General features: G+C 47.9%; 1 protein-coding gene across 2 annotated transcripts; it reads left to right on the top strand.

Moving 5' to 3' along the window:
- Window positions 1-17,162: 17,162 nt before the first annotated feature.
- Window positions 17,163-20,335, top strand: LOC123111028 (alpha-(1,4)-fucosyltransferase). Of its 2 annotated transcripts, XM_044531693.1 has the most exons (4): window positions 17,163-17,996; window positions 18,895-19,068; window positions 19,577-20,120; window positions 20,200-20,335. In XM_044531693.1, exons 1-4 carry the CDS (start codon window positions 17,448-17,450, stop codon window positions 20,247-20,249), a joined length of 1,317 nt encoding a protein of 438 aa, XP_044387628.1. In that variant the 5' UTR covers window positions 17,163-17,447; the 3' UTR covers window positions 20,250-20,335. The 2 variants fall into 2 exon arrangements, with proteins under 2 accessions (XP_044387628.1, XP_044387629.1); XM_044531694.1 differs by having other exon boundaries at window positions 17,165-17,996; window positions 19,577-20,335.
- The last annotated feature ends 621 nt before the right edge of the window (window positions 20,336-20,956 follow it).

Here is a 20,956-nt window from a genome sequence, read left to right as displayed (position 1 = left end):
AAACTAAAAAGCAAAGACTAATATAATACACGACGCTCCAAGAAAAACACATATCATGTGGCGAATAAAAATATAGCTCCAAGTAAAGTTACCAATGAACGAAGACGAAAGAGGGGATGCCTTCCTGGGGCATCCCCAAGCTTAGGCTTTTGGTTACTCTTGAATATCTTGGGGTGCCATGGGCATCCCCAAGCTTAGGCTCTTGCCACTCCTTATTCCATAGTCCATCAAAGCTTTACCCAAAACTTGAAAACTTCACAACACAAAACTCAACAGGAAATCTTATAAGCTCCGTTAGTGAAAGAAAACAAAACCACCACATAAGGTACTGTAATGAACTCGTTCTTTATTTATTTTGGTGTTAAACCTACTGTATTCCAAGTTCTCTATGGTTCACACCGCTTAATACTAGCCATAGAAGCACCAAAATAAGCAAACAACACACGAAAGGCAGAATCTGTCAAAAATAGAACAGTCTGTAGCAATCTGTAACTAACGCAAACTTCTGGAACTCTAAAAATCCTACCAAAATAGGAAGTCCTGGACAATTTGTCTATTCATCATCAGAAAAAAGAATCAACGCAAAATCACATTTCTGTGATTTAACAAAACTAATTTCATGCGCGCAAAGTTTCTGTTTTTCAGCAGAATGAAATCAACTATCACCATAGGTTATCCTATAGGTTCTACTTGGCACAAACACTAATTAAAACATAAAAACACATCTAAACAGAAGGTAGATGCAAAATTTATTACTAAACAGAAACAAAAACAAAAAAACACAAATAAAATTGGGTTGCCTCCCAACTAGCGCTATCGTTTAACACCCCCTAGCCAGGCATAAAAGCGAAGATAGATCTAAGTAGTGCCATCTTTGGCACTAAATTCATAAGTAGCTCGCATGATAGATTCATAAGGTAATTTGACTTTCTTTCTGGGAAAGTGCTCCATGCCTTTCCTTAATGGAAATTGGAATCTAATATTCCCTTCCTTCATATCAATAATCGCGCCAATCGTTCTAAGGAAAGGTTTACCAAGAATAATAGGGCAAGAAAGATTGCAATCTATATCAAGAACGGTAAAATCTACGGGCACCAAATTTCTATTTGCAACAATGAGAACATCATTGATCCTTCCCATTGGCTTTTTAATGGTGGAATCCGCAAGGTGCAAATTTAAAGAGCAATCATCAAGATCATGGAAACCTAGAATATCACATAAAGTTTTCGAAATCGTGGAAACACTAGCACCCAAATCACACAAAGCAAAACACTCATGATCTTTAATTCTAATCTTTATAGTAGGTTCCCACTCATCATTAAGTTTTCTAGGTATAGAAACTTCCAAATTAAGTTTTTCATCATAAGATTGCATCAAGGCATCAATGATATGTTTGGTAAAAGCTTTATTTTGACTATAAGCATGAGGAGAATTAACAACGGATTGCAACAAGGAAATACAACCTTCTAAAGAACAATTATCATAATCAAATTTCTTGAAATCCAAGATAGTGGGTTCTGCTATTTAAAGTCATGACCTCTCCAATCCCACTTTTACCAAATTTAGCATCAAGATCTAAAAACTCCGAATTCTTGGGACGCCTTCTAACTAAAGTTGACTCATCTCCAGTACCATTATTATCAAGATTCATATTGCAAAACAAAGATCTAATAGGGGACACATCATTAACTTTAAGATCTTCATCATTATTTTCATTGAAACTAGAAGAACACGCCTTTACAAAGCAATCTTTCTTAGCACGCAATATAGCGATTCTTTCCTTGCACTCATCAATGGAAATTATCATGGTTTTGAGAGACTCATTGATATCATGCTTAGGAGGAGTAGATCTAAGTTTAAGAGAATCAACACCAAGCGAAAGTCTATCAACGTTCCTAGCCAAATCATCAACTTTGAGCAATTTTTCTTCAAGCAAAGCATTAAAATTCTTTTGAGAAATCATAAATTCTTTCACACTATTCTCAAAATCAGACGGCATCTTATTAAAATTACCATAAGAATTATTGTAGGAATTTTCATAATTATTAGAGGAATTACTAGGGAACGGTCTAGAATTAAAGTTTCCTCTATAAGCATTGTTTCCAAAACTATTCCTACCAACAAAATTCACATCCATAGATTCATTATTATTCTCAATCAAAGTAGACAAAGGCATATCATTGGGATCAAGATGAGTATTTTTAGTAGCAAATAATTTCATAAGTTCATCCATCTTTCCACTCAAAACATTGATTTCTTCTATAGCATGCACTTTTTTACTAGAAGATCTTTCGGTGTGCCATTGAGAATAATTAGCCATAATATTATCAAGAAGTTTTGTAGCATCTCCTAAAGTGATTTCCATAAACGCGCCTCCGGCGGCCGAGTCTAAAAGATTTCTAGAAGCAAAGTTCAAACCGGCATAAATTTTTTGTATGATCATCCATAAATTCAAACCATGAGTAGGGCAATTGTGAATCATCAATTTCATTCTTTCCCAAGATTGGGCAACATGCTCATGATCAAGTTGTTTAAAATTCATAATATCGTTCCTAAGAGTGATAATCTTAGTGGGAGGAAAATACTTAGAGATAAAAGCATCTTTGCACTTGTTCCAAGAATCAATACTATTTTTAGGCAAAAACGAAAACCAAACTTTAGCACGATCTCTAAGTGAAAATGGAAATAACTTCAATTTAACAATATCGTTATCCGTATCTTTCTTCTTTTGCATATCACACAAATCAACAAAGTTGTTTAGATGAGTAGCGGCATCTTCACTAGGAAGGCCGACAAATTGATCTTTCATAACAAGATTCAGCAAAGCAGTATTGATTTCACAAGACTCGACAACATTAAGAGGAGCAATCGGAGTACTAAGGAAATCATTATTATTGGTATTGGAGAAATCACATAATTTGGTATTATCTTGTGCCATGGCAATAAGTAATCCAACACACAAGCACACAGAAAAAGGCAAGCGAAAAAGAGAGGAGAAGATTGGGAAAAAGAGGGCAAATAAAACGGCAAGGGTCAAGTGGGGGAGAGGAAAACGAGAGGCAAATCGCAAATAATGTAAATGCAAGGGAGATGAGTTTGCGATGGGTACTTGGTATGTCTTGACTTGAGCGAAGACCTCCCCGGCAACGGCGCCAGAAATCCTTCTTGCTACGTCTTGAGCTTGCGTTGGTTTTTCTTGAAGAGGAAAGGGTGATGTAGCAATAGTAGCGTAAGTATTTCCCTCAGTTTTTGAGAACCAAGGTATCAATCTAGTAGGAGGATCCTCAAAAGTCCCACGCACCTACACAAACAAACAAAGAACTCGCAACCAACGCAACAAAGGGGTTGTCAATCCCTTCACGGCCACTTGCGAAAGTGAGATCTGATAGAGATAGTATGATAAAATAAATATATTTTTGGTATTTTATAATATAGATGCAAAAAGTAAAGATGAAAATAAAAGTAGATTGAAAACTTATATGATAAAAGATAGACTCGGGGGCCATAGGTTTCACTAGTGGCTTCTCCCAAGATAGCATAAGTATTACGGTGGGTGAACAAATTACTGTCGAGCAATTGATAGAAAAGCGAATAATTATGAGATTATCTAGGCATGATCATGTATATAGGCATCACGTCCGCAACAAGTAGACTAACTCCTGCCTGCATCTACTACTATTACTCCACACATCGACCGCTATCCAGCATGCATCTAGAGTATTAAGTTCATAAGAACGGAGTAACGCATTAAGAAAGATGACATGATGTAGAGGAATAAACTCAAGCAATATGATATAAACCCCATCTTTTTATCCTCGATGGCAACAATACAATACGTGCCTTGCAACCCTTTCTGTCACTGGGTAAGGACACCGCAAGATTGAACCCAAAGCTAAGCACTTCTCCCATGGCAAAAAAGATCAATCTAGTAGGCCAAACCAAACTGATAATTCGAAGAGACTTGCAAAGATAACTCAATCATACATAAAAGAATTCAGAGAAGATTCAAATATTTCTCATAGATAAACTTGATCATAAACCCACAATTCATCGGATCTCGACAAACACACCGCAAAAAGAGTTTACATCGAATAGATCTCCACAAGAGAGGGGGAGAACATTGTATTGAGATCCAAAAAGAGAGAAGAAGCCATCTAGCTAATAATTATGGACTCGAAGGTCTGTGGTAAACTACTCACAACTCATCGGAGGGGCTATGGTTGTAGAAGCCCTCCGTGGTCGATTCCCCCTCCGGCGGAGCGCCGGCGAAGGGTCCAAGATGGGATCTCGCGGATACAAAAGGTTACGGCTGTGGAAGTTGTTTTTCGTTGGCTCCCTAGATGTTTTCGGGGTACGTGGGTATATATAGGAGGAAGAAGTACGTCGGTGGTCGCTCGTGGGGCCCAGGAGACAGGGGGCGCGCCCAGGAGGGGTGGGCGCGCCCTCCTATCTCCTAGCCGCCTCGATTGCTTCTTGACTTGCACTCCAAGTCCTCTGGATCACGTTCGTTCCAAAAATCACGCTCCTGAAGGTTTCATTCTATTTGGACTCCGTTTGATATCCCTTTTCTTCGAAATACTGAAATAGGCAAAAAACAGCAATACGGGCTGGGCCTCCGGCTAGTAGGTTAGTCCCAAAAATGATATAAATATGTAAAATAAAGCCCATAAACATCCAAAAGGGGTAATATAATAGCATGGAACAATCAAAAATTATAGATACGTTGGAGACGTATCACTGGTAAACTCAGACTGCAAAGGAAGTAAATGGGCATGGAGGAGACGATTGAATGCAAGAGTTGCAGTTTGGCACCTTGAGAAAGCAAAGAGGAACTAGCAGAGAGCCTCCTTTCAACTCTGTCAACAACAGGCACCAGATCTTGTACTCTAGGCTTTGTGGTACCCACAGGCAAACCCAGGTATGTGAACAGAAGGGATCCAACCTGGCAGCCAAAAATTGCAGCCAATCTGATTGCTTCCTCCTGTGCAACATTGATGGGCAAAATGCAAGACTTATGGAAGTTGACTTTTAAACCAGTTGATTTAGAGAAGGCAATCATCATATTCTTGAGAGCTAGCTGTTGGGCCTCATCAGCTTTAACAATCAACAAAGTATCATCTGCATATTGGACTATTGGGAAATCTTGATGATTAGAAGGTATTGGAAGTTAAAGTAGACCTTGCTGGAGCATTTGGTTAACCACAGATTGCAAGAGATCAACAGCAATAAAAAAAGAAGAGGTGACAGAGGATCTCCTTGCCTTACACCTCTTTTGCAATTAAACTGCTTACCAGGTACACCATTGAGGAGGATGGAAGAAGATCCAGAAGAAAGAAGCTCCTTAATCCGACCAATCCATTTTGCATCAAAGCCCTTATACTTCAACATAAGCAAAATCAGATCATGCTCCATAGTGTCAAAAGATTTACCAAAATCAAGCTTAAGGATGAGAATTGGTCTCTTAGACGGAAGACACTGATGAAGCTCAAGACTCTTCATTTCTATTTTAGCGATCCAAGATCACATTGAGTCCATAGGAAAGCCAATACTATTAAAAGGGGATGAGGTGTTGCTTAGTGGTCTACTTGCTCAAAATGCTTAGTGATATACTCCAAAGCCCTCAACCACTTTCTCAATCCCAAATATGTCCAAAACCTAAAGTCAAACTTGGCCCCACCAATTTGATTCATTTGGAGCAACTGAGTTCACTTGACATAGCCATAGCCAGAAACCTTAATCAGTTCGGTCTCACCGATAGGAATCTTGGTCTCACCGAGATGGGATTGCAAACTCTTTGTTTCCCTTCCTAACGTTTCGGTCTCACTGAAATGAGCGATCGGTCCCACTGAGTTCGTAGTGCAAACTCTCTGTTTCTCTTTTGTAATGTTTCGGTCTCACTGAAAGGAGCGATCAGTCCCACCGAGTTTGCCTGACCAACTCTCTGTTTGCTTATTACTGAAATCGATCTCACCGAGTTGAAGTAATCGGTCAAACCGAGATTAAGTTTTTCCCTAACCCTAGCTCATCGGTCCCACCGAGTTGATCATGTCGGTCCCACCGAAAATCCTAACGTTCACATTTTGAAGTAAATCGGTCTCGCCGAGTTCATATATTTGGTCTGACCGAGTTGGCTCTTTTTTGTGTAACGGTTAGATTTTGTGTGGAGGCTATATATACCCCTCCACCCTCCTCTCCATTAGAGAGAGAGCCATCAGAACGTGCCTACACTTCCAGCATTCATTTTTTGAGAGAGAACCACCTACTCATGTGTTGAGACCAAGACATTCCAATCCAACCACAAGAATCTTGATTTCTAGCCTTCCCCAAGTTGCTTTCCACTCAAATCATCTTTCCACCATAGCCAAATCAGTGAGAGAGAGTTGAGTGTTGGGGAGACTATCGTTTGAAGCACAAGAGCAAGGAGTTCATCATCAACACACCATCTATTACCTTTTGGAGAGTGGTGTCTCCTAGATTGGTTAGGTGTCTCTTGGGAGCCTCCGTCAACATTGTGGAGTTGAACCAAGGAGTTTGTAAGGGCAAGGAGATTGCCTACTTTGTGAAGATCTACCCAAGTGAGGCAAGTCCTTCATGGGCGTTGGCCATGGTGGGATAGACAAGGTTGCTTCTTTGTGGACCCTTCATGGGTGGAGCCCTCCGTGGACTCGCGCAACCGTTACCCTTCGTGGGTTGAAGTCTCCATCAACATGGACGTACGATAGCACCACCTATCGGAACACGCCAAAAATCTCCGTGTCTACATTATGTTTTCCACTCCAAATCCCTCCCTTTACCTTCATATGCAATGATTTACATTCCGCTGCTATACTCTTATAATTGCATGTGTAGGTTGACTGCTTGACTTGTGCTAAGTTGTTAAAATCTGCCAAGACTTAAAATTAGGAAAAGGCTAGATTTTTATTTCGTCAAGTAGTCTAATCACACCCCTCTAGACCTACTTTCGATCCTACAAGTGGTACCTTGATTTCCATAGCCTTGGTGATCATAGCCTTGGTTTCACAACCTAGGAGAGTATGGCGTCTAGTGAGGGAAATTACCACCGTAGAGGTCCTTACTTTGATGGCACTAATTTTGACATAAAATTAAAATGTATATTCTTGGACATAACCCCGCCATCTAGGCTATTGTGTGTATTGGCTTGCAAGGTGAATTCTTCGATGGAAGGGAACCGAATCGTGAAGCATCCGCAGAAGAATTGAAGATGTTGCAATACAATGCTCAAGCTTGTGATATCCTCTTCAATGGATTATGCCCCGAAGAATCCAACTAAATCAGCCGTCTTGAGAATGCAAAGGAAATTTGGGATAATTTGATTGATATGCACGAAGGCACTGAGTCCGTCAAGGAATCCAAATTGGATGTGCTTCAAAGTCAACTTGACAAGTTCAAAATGGAGGATGGTGAAGGTGTCGCTGAAATGTACTCTAGGCTTGCTCTCATCATAAATGAAAATGCCGGCTTAGGAAGTGAAGAGATGTCCGACAGATTCATCATCAATAAGATCCTAAGAGCCTTGGATGGCAAATATGATGCCGTGTGCATATTGATCCAAATGATGCCCAATTATAAAGATCTCAAGCCAACGGAAGTCATTGGTAGAATTGTTGCTCATGAGATGTCGCTCAAGGATAAAGAAGAGCATCACAACAAGTCTAGTGGTGCTTACAAAGCTTCATGTGATGCTCCTACAACATCAAATGAGAAACAATTCTTCAATGAAGAATTGAGCCTAATGGTGAAGAACTTCAACAAGATCTACAAGAGTAGAAGCAAAGAGAAAAGCTACAAGTCAAGGTCCTACAATGACAAAAGATCTTATAGTCATGATCGCAATTGCTACAATTGTGGAAGACCCAAACACTACTCAAGTGAGTGTACGGCTCCCTACAAAAGAAGAGAAGACTCACCTAAAAGGAGAAGCAAAAGAGAAGAATCACCACCAAGAGAAAGAAGGAGTAGAGATGATCGTTATGAATGAAGATCCTCTCGCAGAAGCAAGGATTCGGAAAGGAAGGACAAGTCATCAAAGAGCTACACAAGACGAAGACATCAAGCTCATGTTGGTGAATGGGTATCCGGTTCCGACTCCGACAACCACTCCGAGAGAAGCTATCACTTCGACTCTGAATATACTCAAGATGAAGGTGTTGTTGGTCTCGCACTTGTGTCATCCAACTCCTACAACATATTTGATTCACCAAATGAAGGGATTGGAAGATGCTTCATGGCTAAATGCCCAAAGGTATCACACCCCGAGTATGTGGATTTCAATAGTGATGAAGATGATTTTCTAGGTGATGATGATTTACTTGTTGACAACTCTAGTGATGAAAACTATGATGAACTTGCTATTAATCATGCTAATCAAGATAAAACGAATGATGATGATAAGAAGGAGATTGAGCGTCTAACTAAAGTCTAAACACCCTTAAGTTAGCTCATGAAACTACCTTAGAAGATTGTCGAGAGCTTTTAAAAACTCATGAGAGGTTGCGCTTTGAGAAGCTCAATCTAGAGCAATAGCATGGGTTCTTAAAAGCAATCAATGATGATCTTCGTAAAAAAAGTTCTTCTTACATTGCCAATATTTACTCTTGTCTACTTACATGCCACAGGTAAAATCTAGCAACAATAGTAAGAAAGATTCTTCCTCTAGTAGTAACAACAATCATGTTAAAACCAATATTGTTGCTTCTAGTAGTTCCTTGATTCCACTAATGATTCTCTTAGCCAAGTTACACTTGAGCAACAAAATAGCTTATTGAAGGGAATTAAGACAAAGGTGTTTACAAGAGCCTTGCCGGAAGTAAGCAATTCAAGGAAATTGTGCGCAAGCAAGGAAGGCACCGGAAGAATAAAGGTGTTGGTTTTGAACGCAAGTTCAAAGCCAATGGAGTTGAGTGGGAAGAAGATCAATACCCCAAGATGAAGTTGGTTCCTCAACAAGAGAAGTATGGTCCCACTTCTTTCAAAGGAACACAAGCTCAAGATGATCTTCCACCACAAGACCACTATCGAATTAAGGGATCCGCAAACCCTTGAGAGGTTCGAACTCTGGGGTGCGTGCGGAGATCTCAACCTACCCAGCCTGCCTACTCGCGATCCTCCTAAGCCTAGCGCGTCGAGCTCAAAGAGACACAGAGACACAACAGTTTATCCTGGTTCAGGCCACCTTGCGGTGTAATACCCTACTCCAGCGTTTTGGTGGATTGCCTCGAAGGGCCGAGGATGAACTAGTACAATGGAAGAACTAGCCTTAGGAGGTGAGGTGTTCTTGAGATGGTGTGGTGTGTTCTCATTCTACTTCTGCTTGTTCCTCCCCTTTCTATGGTGGTGGCTAGTCCTATTTATAGTGGCCTTGGTCCTCTTCCCAAATGTTGGCGGGAAGGGATCCCACAACGGCTGGATTTGAAAGGGGACAAGTAGTACAGCTTATCCTGACAAAAGTAGTCTTCGCCTATGAAAAGCCTTTGGTCGTGACGCTGCGGTGGGCTCGTGGATGACCTCCGTCCTGTCGTCCTGGCGGTCTTGGTCTTGTTGCACCGAAATGGAAACCTTTGGCTAATTCCTCGGGACTCCGCACCTGTGGCTTGCCTCCTTTGCACCGAAGAGGAAACATGCGCTCTGCGCCCGCCTGGCCTTAGTCGTCGCGGCTCATGTCAGCTGAGCCTCGTGAGGTAACCTTGCATAGAACTCTTTGCCCCTCAGGAGCCAACCTGAGGAGGCTGATCCCCTCGGGGGTCTTGGCGTTGCCCACCTCGCGAGGCTTGGCCCCTCGCGAGGGTCTTGTGGTGTTGATGTTGAAGCTGGGCCTTACCAGGCGGTCGATGGAGCCACGTGGTGGGCCGCAGACAAGCAGGGCTAGATACCCCGAAATCTAGGACATCGACAGTAGCCCCCGGGCCCAAGGAGTGCTCGAACTTGGCTTCCAGGCGAAGCCAAAGGGCAAGTGCGGAGCACCGTGGGCCCTAACCGTTTGTGGCCTTGATGACTCATGGCGATTAATGGGACATGGGCGACTCCTCTTCCCCATGCTGCCTCGGCAACTGTTTCCATTTGACAAAAGGGTTGCCGCCTGCCGCCAAGCTTTCATTGCCTCTTCTTCGTCTTGCTCCAGATCCCCTTCTCCCGACGGCGGAAGAACTCACCAGATCTGCCGATTTCCCCCCAATCTCCTCCTCAATGGTCACCGAGAAAACCACGGCTTCTGCCTTGGCTGCCGGCTCCGCCTGGTACGAGCGGGTGCTGCTTGCGCCCTGTGTGGCCGGGGAGAAGCTCCAGAACGCGCTCCTCCTGACGGCGAGGAAGGACAATGAGTGGAAGGAGACAACACTCCGGGTCGCCACCGCTGTGCTGGAGCCTGCGAACAGCACTTTCTTCCCCTTCTTCATGCACATCGTCTACTCGGGGCTGGTGCCCCCATTCTCCCGCTTCTTCTTTGTCGTTCTTCACCACTATGGCCTTCACGCACTCCACATCCATGCCAACTCCATCCCCCTTCTGTCCATTTTCGCCTTCTATTGTGAGGCGTTCGTGGGGGTGATGCCCTACGTCTCCCTGCTCTGCCACTTCTTCTTTCGCATGACCCCCGACAATCCGGTTGGGTGCATCGGCTTCGCCACGGTGCGGGGTGGCAACGCAATCTCCCGCGCTGGGAAGAAGGTGGAGGATGCCGTGAAGAGGTGGGTTTTGATGGATGCCAAGTGCTCCCAGATCTCGTTGGAGCTGCCGACCAAATTCCCCGTCTCTGAGAAGGGGTGGCGTTCTGAGAAGATCACGACCCTTTCCCGACGAAGTTGGTGAAGAAGATGGAGAAGGACCTGAAGAGCGAGAAGCTGACGAGGGCCATGTTCATCAAGGAGTTCTTGAGGCAGCGCATAGCGCCGCTCCAAGACCACTCCCGCCCCCTGTGGAAGCTTGGCGGTGTTGACGACAAGATCCTCCTGCGCCAAGATGCCCTTCTCGAGGAGGAGTTGAGCAAGGTGTTGCTCTACTTGATGGGGAAGGACCTGAGTGATCCTCCGGAAGATTGGCTTCCGCTGTACTGCCGAGATGACAGCGAGGAGGTTGTCGCTGCGATCCCGGTTTTTTACGAGTTCAGGCTTGTGCTGCCAGGGCCTCCCCTGTCGCCTACCGCCTTGGTGCACCTGTCCTCTGATGATCGTTCCACCGAGGCCACCACGGATGAGATGGTGGAGGAATCCTTCGCCCCGCGGCAGAGGGAGCTCCTCCGCGACTTCCCTGATGATGATGATGATGATGAACCTCCAGTGGTGGAGGTGTCGCGCCCTTTTGGAGTCAGCACAAGATCTGGGGTGTCCTCTTCGAAGCAGCCCAAGCAGGCGGCCACGAAGAAGGGCGGGACCACACTGATTCCTCCGGGCAGCGTTCCACCTTCGCCGACGACGTCCCAGGCGGCACAACAGCGAGTTCTCCCGCTCCCAAGAGCTCGGCACCAGCTGCTCCGCCCCAGCGCCCGCTGCTTAGCATGAAGAGGAGCTATGCCTTCGCCGACCAGTAAGCCTTTTCCTTAACATTGTTTGTTGATCCTTGAAGCGATGCTTAGTGCCTTCGTCTGTCATTAGGCAGCAGCCGTTGAACAAAATAGAAGGAGGGCATGGAGGTTGCCGCGGCCGCGGGCGCTGAAGTGGCTGCCGCGACCCTGGCGAAGGAGAATGCCGCAGCCCCGCAGCCCCAGTGGTGATGCCGTCTCCCGAGGACAAGGAAGCCCGTCCTCAAGAGGTGTCGGTGCCTTTGGCAGTCCTGACCCCTCCGGCGCCCAGCCTTGCCACGGCTGCTGAGGTCGACCAGCCTCCGGAGCCCCCGGCCCTTCCTGAGGCTGAGGTTTCTTCTGTCTTAGCGCCGAGGGCGTCTCCTCCCCTGCCAGCGTGCGACCGAGCCATGGGGCTCCTGCCACCTCCGAGGCCCTGGAGGAGGCAAGGGCGGCGCTGGACCTCCTCTAGGGTGAACTTCAGGGCCCGGATCGTCGTTCAGCGTAGGGACGTCTAGGGCTGATTTCTGGCTGGCTCCAGGCTGAAGCGTCTGTTCATGCGGCCCGGGGCTCTGTGGAGGAAGCCCAAAAGGTGCTCAGGGTAGCCGCCACCGAGCGTGACCTGGTGCGGAAGGAGGCCACAGAAGCTGAGGACCGGTGCCGCGTGGCGGAGGCTGAACTGATGGCTCTTCAGGATCGGCCGCACGCTGAAGGCCCAGGAAGCTACCATCGCCGATCGAGACGCCGAGGTGAGGAAGGCGGCCTTGGAGCAGGCTGCGGAACGCGACCGCCTGACGAAGCTGAAGGAGGAGGCAGAGGCAGCCCAAGAGGCCCTTGCCGAGGCCAAGAAGGTGGCCGCCATGGAGCGCAGCACCCTTTCCTCTCTCAAGGCACGTTTCCACAAGGCCCAGAAGTCGCTCTTTGGGGACGATTCCTCGAAGAAGGCGGTGGTGACGTCCCCGAGGGAGAGCCCTGCTGCTCTGCTTCCTGAAGTCTTGGCTGTGCTTGAAGATGTTGTCGATGGGTTTGCCTCCTTGGTGGAAAGCAAGGCACGCTCACTTTCTTCCTCGGCTCTGACGTGCGTCTTCAGCCATCTCTATCTCTAGGACGCCGGCTTCGACCTCTCCCCCTTCCTTACTCCGGTGGACTCTGACTCCCAGGACGTTGCTGCTGCCGCCGTGAAGAGCTCCATGGACGCCATGTTGAGTAAGTTCCTAGTCGTTGGTCCTCCGACCGAAGCCGATGGAACGGGCGACGCGCCTGGCGACGGGGCTCTGCTGGCGGGCGATGGTGACGCCCAGGTCTGAAGAGGTGGCTTGGTGATTTTGCTTTTCCTTGTTCGTCCTGTATCATTCAACATGCCTCGTGGAGGCGTTTAAAATTGTTTGCTTGGAACAATATGTCTTGTAATAATTAGATTATGTTCCCTCCACTTTTCCGTTTTCTTTGTTGTTCTGCGTCGGCAGAGCCCGGCCCTGCGCATACCTCAGTCGCCGTTGGGCCATCCGGATCTCCAGGACGAGCCCAAGCAATGAGGGGCTACGTGACCAGTTAGGCTCCTGAGACGTGATGTTTAGGAGCCCTCCTTGACGTGTGAACAGCTTAGGAAAAGGTGCAGGAGCAAGCCTTGGTGTTCTGCGTCGGCAGGGCCTGGCCCCGCGCATGCCTCAGCCGCCGTTGGGTCGTCCGGATCGCCAGGACGAGCCCAAGGGGTGAGGGGCTACATGGCCAGTTAGGCTCCTGAGACGCGATGCTCAGGAGTCCCCCTTGACGTACGAACGGCTTGAAAAGAAGGGTGAAAGCCGGGCCTTGGCGTTCTGTGTCGGCAGGGCCCGGCCCTGCGCATACCTCAGCCACCGTTGGGTCGTCCGGATCACCAGGACGAGCCCAAGAGGTGAGGGGCTACGTGACCAGTTAGGCTCCTGAGACACGATGCTCAGGAGTCCCTCTTGACGTACTAACAGGCCATCATACCTTTTCCTTGCCGAGCTCTTGCTTGGGAGGGGTGCATGAAGACCAGGCCCGTGAGGCCTGGCGAGGTGGGGTACGCTAGGCGTGACCTGAGCGTAGCCCCCGTGCCCAGCCCCTCGCGCTACCCTTTCGAGGGAGAGCAGCGAGGTGAGGCTAGCCACTGAGCCCGGAGGCTCCCTAAGGTTAATGCGGCCGTGAGGCCACCCCCAGTTGTTTATCACCAGCACGGAGCATAGCACTTCTGCTCTTGCACGGGCATAACCGCTCCTCGGCAGTGTCGACGACCAGCACGGAGGATGGTGCTTCCACTGGTGCGTGGGAGGGGGCTCCCTCTGAGGAGAGCCCCCGGGGCGTGTACAGCCCCGCCCTGACACGTGGCTTGCACGGCAGGGCTGGAGGAGGCGTGTATGGGTACCCGTGAGCTAGCACGGGACTCACGAGGCCCTACCTCAAGGCGGGTTGCGCCTGGTCTTGATGGGGGATGCTTGAGTTAGTCCTGCGAGATGGTTAGGCAACCTACGCCGAATGAGTTTCCTGAGGTTATTGCAGGAGAAGGCCAGACACCAACGACCCCAGGAGGTGACATGAACGGGACCGTCTCACCAGATAGAGCTCAGCCGTTGGGTTTATCGACGCTGCATGGACAGACCCAAGCACAGACACCGTGCCCAGTCTTCTCATGCAAAGGTCCTGAAGAAAAATAACTGGCGCGCGGTTCCCGTGGCCACGGGGGCACCAGGTCACGCGCCCTCACTCATCCACCCGCGATTAGCTCATGTGAGAACAAGGCGCCAAGAGCCATGGGAGGTGACGTACACGGGGACTGGCTCGTGAGCTAGAGCTCAATCGCTTGGATTTAGCGACGCTGCAGGGACGAACACGAGCACAGACGTCGTGCCAGTCCTTAATCATGAGCCGATCGCGGGAGGGCTTGCAGGGGCGTGAGATGTTCTTAGTGACGAAGCGTCAGTCAGGTAGTTAACAGTTCAAGAGTAGCTTGCAAAGGATTGTAACTGGCTCCAATAGATGCAGAAGGGATACATGCCGTAGGGACGGACCCACACGACCTGGGGATGATGCAGCCCGAAGGGCGCCCCCAAACTGAACAAACTAGAGAGATGTCACCTGGTATTGTTGCTGAAGAGGTGTTGAAGTAGCCAAAAAACGCGCGCCGCTGGAGTCGTTCGTCCTGGGCCGCCCTGGTGCCGAGCCTCGGGAGACTCGGAGGGACCGAGAGGCTCCTGAAGGTGATCCTCCATCTCCGCCAGGACCGCCTGGTGCCTGGCCTCGCAAGCCGTCTGGGCGTCCCTCATGCAGCGCTGGAATGCTTCAGCCGCGCCCAGCAGGCCGAAGGGCATGCAGACGTGGCTTTGAGGTGGGCCCTCGCACGAGATGGCCAGATGAGCTGCCGAGGCACGACCCCATTGAGCCTGGGGATGTCGATGCAGACGCGGAACTCCTTACCCTCGCCAGGTCAGTGAGCTGCGCCTCACGGTAGGCGGTGATCGCCTTGCAGAGCCCTTCCTTCTTGAATCTTCTCGATTGCTTTGTCGATGAACTCCTGAATGCCTGGTGCCTCACGTCTGCTGCCTTCTCCTGGGAAGCATGCTCTGAAGAGCGCCTCCACATGGTGCCCAAGCGCCTCCCTCGAGACCCTGGCTAGGTCTGAGGCCCTCCAAAGGAGAGCCCCCGAGCCTAGCCTGAGAGGGGCGCTGGGCGGGCCTTCCTATGCGATGGGTGAAGGTGCCGCGTCCGGAGACGCGAGGCTCAGTGCTGCGTCCTCGAGTGATGTTCCTTCATGAGAGCCGTGCCCCAGCTGCAACTTCTTCGTCTTGGGGGCGACCTCACGAGGGAGGGCGCCATCCTCGTCTTCAGGGTTCTCGACCGCTGCAGCCTGGAAGGCGCACTCAAGGGAGCACACCGCATCCTTCTCTTGACACGCAACCGTGATGATGTCGCTGCTTCCTGGCATCTTGAGGACGTTGTAGCCGTGGTGCGTAGCCGCCATGAACTTGGTCAGTGCTGGGTACCCTAGGATGGCATTGTAGGGCAGGCAGATGTCGGCGACGTCGAAGTCGATGAGCTCGGTGTGGTAGTTGTTGCGTTCGACGAAGGTGACAGGTATGCGAACCTGCCCTATCGCGTGTGTAGAACCGTCGATCACTCTTGAGAATGGCTTGGTGGGGTGAAGCTGGTAGTATGGCATTTGGAGCCTGTCGAACGTCTGAACGGATAGAACATTGAGCCCCGCTCCACCATCGATGAGAGTCTTGGTGACGACCACGTTGCTGATGACGGGGGAGCAGAGCATGGGGAGTGCGCGTCGGCCATGGAGGTGTCGGAGTGGTGGTGGATCGATCGACGGAAGAGAGGATCCGACACACCCCTACCTGGCGCGCCAAATGTCGGATTAAGGGATCCGCAAACCCTTGAGAGGTTCAAACTTTGGGGTGCGTGCGGAGATCTCAACCTACCCAGCCTGCCTACTCGCGATCCTCCTAAGCCTAGCACGTCGACCTCAAAGAGACATAGAGACACAACTATTTATCCTGGTTCGGACACCTTGCGGTGTAATACCCTACTCCAGCGTTTTGGTGGATTGCCTCAAAGGGCCGAGGATGAACTAGTACAATGGACGAACTAGCCTCAGGAGGTGAGGTGTTTTTGAGCTGGTGTGGTGTGTTCTCATTCTACTTCTGCTTATTCCTTCCCTTTCTATGGTGGTGGCTAGTCCTATTTATAGTGGCATTGGTCCTCTTCCCAGATGTTGGTGGGAAGGAATCCCACAACGGCCGGATTTGAAAGGGGACAAGTAGTACAACTTATCCTGACAAAAATAGTCTTCGCCTGCGAAAAGCCTCTAGTCGTGATGCTACGGTGGGCTCGTGGATGACCTCCGTCCTGCCGTCCTAGCGGTCTTGGTCTTGTTGCACCGAAATGGAAACCTTTGGCTGATTTCTCGGGACTCCGCACCTGTGGCTTGCCTCCTTTGCACCAAAGAGGAAACCTGCGTTCTGCACCCGTGTGGTGCCCGCGTGGCGCCCGCTTGGCCTTGGTCGTCAAGGCTCATGTCAGCTGAGCCTCGTGAGGTAACATTGCATGGAACTCTCCACCCCTCAGGAGCTAGTCTGAGGAGGCCGATCCCCTCGGGGGTCTTGGCGTTGCTCGCCTTGCGAGGCTTGGCCCCTCGCGAGGGTCTTGCGGTGTTGATGTTGAAGCTGGGCCATACCAGGCCGTCGATGGAGCCACACGATGGGCCGCAGGCAGGTAGGGCTGGATACCCCCAAATCCAGGACGCAGACAACCACAAGCTAAAAGGCAAGGACAAGCTTCAAGAGGAGACTGATGCATTTGAAGAAGTTCCAAAGGTCTTGGTCAAGTGGGTTCCCAAGACTACATCAAGTTCTACTTCATCAAGTACGACTACAACTCCAAGGATTCCCATCAAGATGATGTGGATCCCGAAGAAGAAGAAATAAAGAGTTTTTAAGGATGATTTCGCTAACAAACTTCACTCATATTCATTTTAATAAGGACAAGTGCAATCAACTTTCACATTTTGCACTAGTTTAAGGAGTTAGCAAGAGATATGCTCTAACTGTAAAATTCAAGACCGAACAGATATACACTCGTTTCATTTCTTGTCGGAAAGTCAAAGTCAAGAACAACCATCCGTAATGGGTTGGAACTTGGAAGCCTCGCAGAAATGGCAAACAACCGCCGGCGACCGCCACCCAGTCAGTCCAACCACCGCGCCTCGTAATGAGAAATACTAAAACAACAAGGGTCTAACTGCAAAGCTACCGCAACGAAAGAAATACCACTAAGCCGCCTGAAGAAACATCCCCGATAGTTTTCTGGAAAGCCCCCTACATTAGTACGTTACTCCCCTCCTTCTCCTTCCCTCTTCGCCTCCGAGATCTCTCCCCGCTCCGGCGAGCGGAGCTTCTGAGAAGGCTTCCGGATGCGCGCTCCCCCGATGCTCGTGCCGAAGCGCATCAATTACGTGGCTCCGATGCTCGCCTCCGCCCTCATCCTGCTCCTCCTCCTCTCCGGCTACTTCGAGCTCCCCTCTATAACCTCCTCCCTCTCCACCCAGTTCTCCCCCACCGTCCCCGCAGCCGGCGCCACTGGGAGCCGCCGCTTCGGGACAGCGCTCGACTCCGTCGGCTCCCGCGAGCGGTCGGCTTTTACGTCCACCCTCGCCGCGTTCAGCGCTTGGGACGCCGCCGTCGGGTGCCCCCGCATCCGCGCCAAGATCGGCGCCGCTAACGCGACGACGCCCTCTGCCATGGCTTCCATCACCGGAGGAGCGGGGTGGGGAGGCGCGAGGTGCGAGGAGATGAAGACGCGGCACGTGGGGGTGTTCGTCAAGGGGTGGACGTGGATCCCCGACTCGCTCGACGGTGTGTACACATGCCGTTGTGGAGTGAGCTGCGTGTGGAGCAAGGCCGCCGCAGTCGTCGACCGCCCCGATGCGCTGCTCTTCGAGGGCGCTACGCCGCCACTGCAGGTACTGCAGCCCGCTCCGTCTTTGCTGTGATAACGAGGTAAAGTGGCATTTCTTTGTTACATGAGTCCGGAGCGAGCCGTGTAAGTTGAGCTGAATTGGTGCATATAGATAGCTCAACTCCTAAGCTTAGTGTCATCCAAATTGACAAGGTGCAAATGTTTGCTTCCTTGTGGGGTTGAGAGTTGTGTTGATTGTCTCGGCTCTTCTCCATGGATTCATTTTTTTGTTGGGGCAAATTGGGCAGACATCACAGGTTTGCTTTTTGAAAAGACAGGGGTTCATGGTTTTTGGCGAGTTCTTAGAGGATGGTATTGAACTAAATTGAGGAAGTGATAAAGTCTGTCCTGTTCAGAGCAGAATGATTTTAGTTTATGTCAACCCTAGCACCATGTCACCAGATAATCAATAAAGTTCTTTTTATGAATAAGTATGTGCAAGGGTGATGGCTAGAAATCTCCTAAAGGCTAAAGATAAATCTTCAAGATTAATCAGCATTTCAATGCTTGTGTAGGATAGTTCCGTGAACTAATACAGATTTTTTCAGAGAATCATTTGAGTATTAGTTGGGAGCTGTAACTATGGATCAAAGAATCAACATTTCTGCAAGGGGCTAGTTTTTTATATTCTTATCAAATGTTGCCTGTCAATGCTCTTTCACCTCACAGTGAAATTACCAAAGTGCTCTTGGTTACCTTGGTGGTTTCGGTTGGGCCATAACTCATAAGTCCCACATTCTCGTAGCCATAAAATTGCAATTCTGCAACAACCTCTTTGTGGAATCAAACACCATCTGTCCTTTTCACTAACCAATACATGCCATTTACTTTGTTTTGTTCTTGACTTAAATTCGTAATTTGTTCTGAGCTTCAACTTCAAGTAGTCTTAACATATTTTGCAGAGAATGAAAGGTCTGCCTCTTCGTGTTTATCTGGACCTGGAGGCTAGTAGGAAACCAACTGGTTTTGAGGACATTTTTATAGGTTACCATGCTAATGATGATTTACAAGTAACATATGCTGGAAAATCTTTCCACACTAGCCGGAGTTACCATGTATCCACAGAAAAGACAAATGTACGTCCAAATTCTGCACAGTATATATTACACAACACAGTAATATCATGGTCTAAGGCACTTTCTTACATGTATCGCCTTTGCAGTGATTTTTAACTTTCCATGCATTATGTATGTCCAACCATGTTTTACTTGACATTGGTATCTCCAATGATGTATCATTTGACATTATGATTCCCTGTGCTAAATCACTGCTCTTCATCAGTTGGAACAGTACAAATAGAACATAGAAGATTGACATGATCAAATATAGTTGTCTGTAGAATATTTAAAGCCGGAAGAGTAGTATAGTGGATGCTACCAAAAATGGTCTCAACTCATAATATGGAAATGAGTGAACACAACAGCACATGATGTCAAATTGTTTCTGCAGTTTCTGCTACACCTGTCAGAAAGATATAAGTTGCATGTCCACTGCTGCATTGGTTTTGCACAAAGATGCTATCCATCCTGCTATAATACGATCTTGTATAATTTTCTGAACTGCTGATTTCCTGTCTTGTATCAGGATGCACTTATCTATTGGTCATCTTCAAGGTGTCTTCCTCACAGAGACAAGCTTGCAGAAGATTTCCTCTCATTGGTGCCACACCATTCCTTCGGAAAATGTTTGAATAATGTTGGTGGTCCTGACATGGCACTATCCATGTATCCGGTTTGCTCAAACAATGGCAATGGATCACCACACTGGTGGGATCACCTACACTGTGCAATGTCACATTACAAGTTTGTTCTTGCAATCGAGAACACCAAGACAGAAAGTTATGTGACAGAGAAGCTGTTCTATGCGTTGGAGGCTGGGTCAGTGCCAATATACTTTGGTGCACCCAATGTCTGGGATTTCATTCCTCCCAATTCCGCAATTGATGCCTCCAAATTCAGCTCTCTTAAAGAACTGGCATCATATGTGAAAGCACTTGCGAATGATCCGGTAGCGTATGCAGAATACCATGCATGGAGGCGATGTGGTGTTCTCGGCAACTTCGGCAGGACACGTGAAATGAGCCTTGATACACTGCCTTGCCGACTCTGCGAACTAGTTAGCAAGAGAGGTGGTAGAAGTGCAGATTCATTTTGATTGACTGTTTGTTGTTAGCTCATTCATAGTAACCTTTCTTTTGTTTATACTAGGTGATAACATTGTGTCTTACATATACTTTGATTCAATGAGAACGGAATGACCTGCAACAAATGGTCTGCCTGAGTGATGAGATTATAAAGATGAAGTGGTCATATTATGGAATGGCAACAGCTGATATTCTTCTAAGACCACACAGACCGCTTTTTTATATATTCTTTTCTTAATCTTGTTTTGTCTCGTTGAGTGTAGTTAAGTGGTGAAACTGTTTTCTTGACGGAGAGGTTCATGTTTATAGGTGGTGAAACTCACAAATCCACTTCATCTTCTTAATATGAATACATTATAGGGTCATATGACCGTTTCTTATAAGGAGGTGCTGACAAATTGAAGAAATGTGTTGGGTTCTTGTATATATGTTTCTCCACTACTTGTCAACACATTGCGAATCAATTATTTTTGTGTAGAAACTAGGCATTTTGTTTAAATGTTTGACCTATGAAAATGGGATAAATAGGTCACTGGATTTCCAAATTCTTAGAAGGGTAATGATACCATCTTGGTAGTCATTGACCGTCTTTCTAACATTACTCATTTTCTTCATGTTCATGAGGAATTGTATGTCTCTTTGATAGTCTCAGTTCATGGTGTCCATTGGAGATCAATTCCGATCTTGAAAGACTTTTCACCTCTAAATTTTGGGAAAGTTTTGTCTCCGATAGTCTCATTTCATGGTGTTCCATTGGAGTTTAATTCTGATCTTGAAAATCTTTTCACCTCTAAATATTGGAAAAACTTCCATGAAGCTAC

The sequence above is a fragment of the Triticum aestivum genome, chromosome 5B, assembly GCF_018294505.1.
Source record: "Triticum aestivum cultivar Chinese Spring chromosome 5B, IWGSC CS RefSeq v2.1, whole genome shotgun sequence".
NCBI classification, from domain to species: Eukaryota; Viridiplantae; Streptophyta; class Magnoliopsida; order Poales; family Poaceae; genus Triticum; species Triticum aestivum.
This window is presented reverse-complemented; position numbering and strand designations above follow the sequence as displayed.

What these genes read in the sequence shown, in the direction of transcription:
- LOC123111028 (XM_044531693.1), top strand. Translation starts at nt 17,448, where the DNA reads ATGCGCGCTCCCCCGATGCTCGTGCCGAAGCGCATCAATTACGTGGCT. An exon ending in GCGCTACGCCGCCACTGCAG is followed by an intron (nt 17,997 to 18,894) that starts GTACTGCAGCCC and finishes CATATTTTGCAG; the next exon opens with AGAATGAAAGGTCTGCCTCT. An exon ending in CGAACTAGTTAGCAAGAGAG is followed by an intron (nt 20,121 to 20,199) that starts GTGGTAGAAGTG and finishes TGTTTATACTAG; the next exon opens with GTGATAACATTGTGTCTTAC.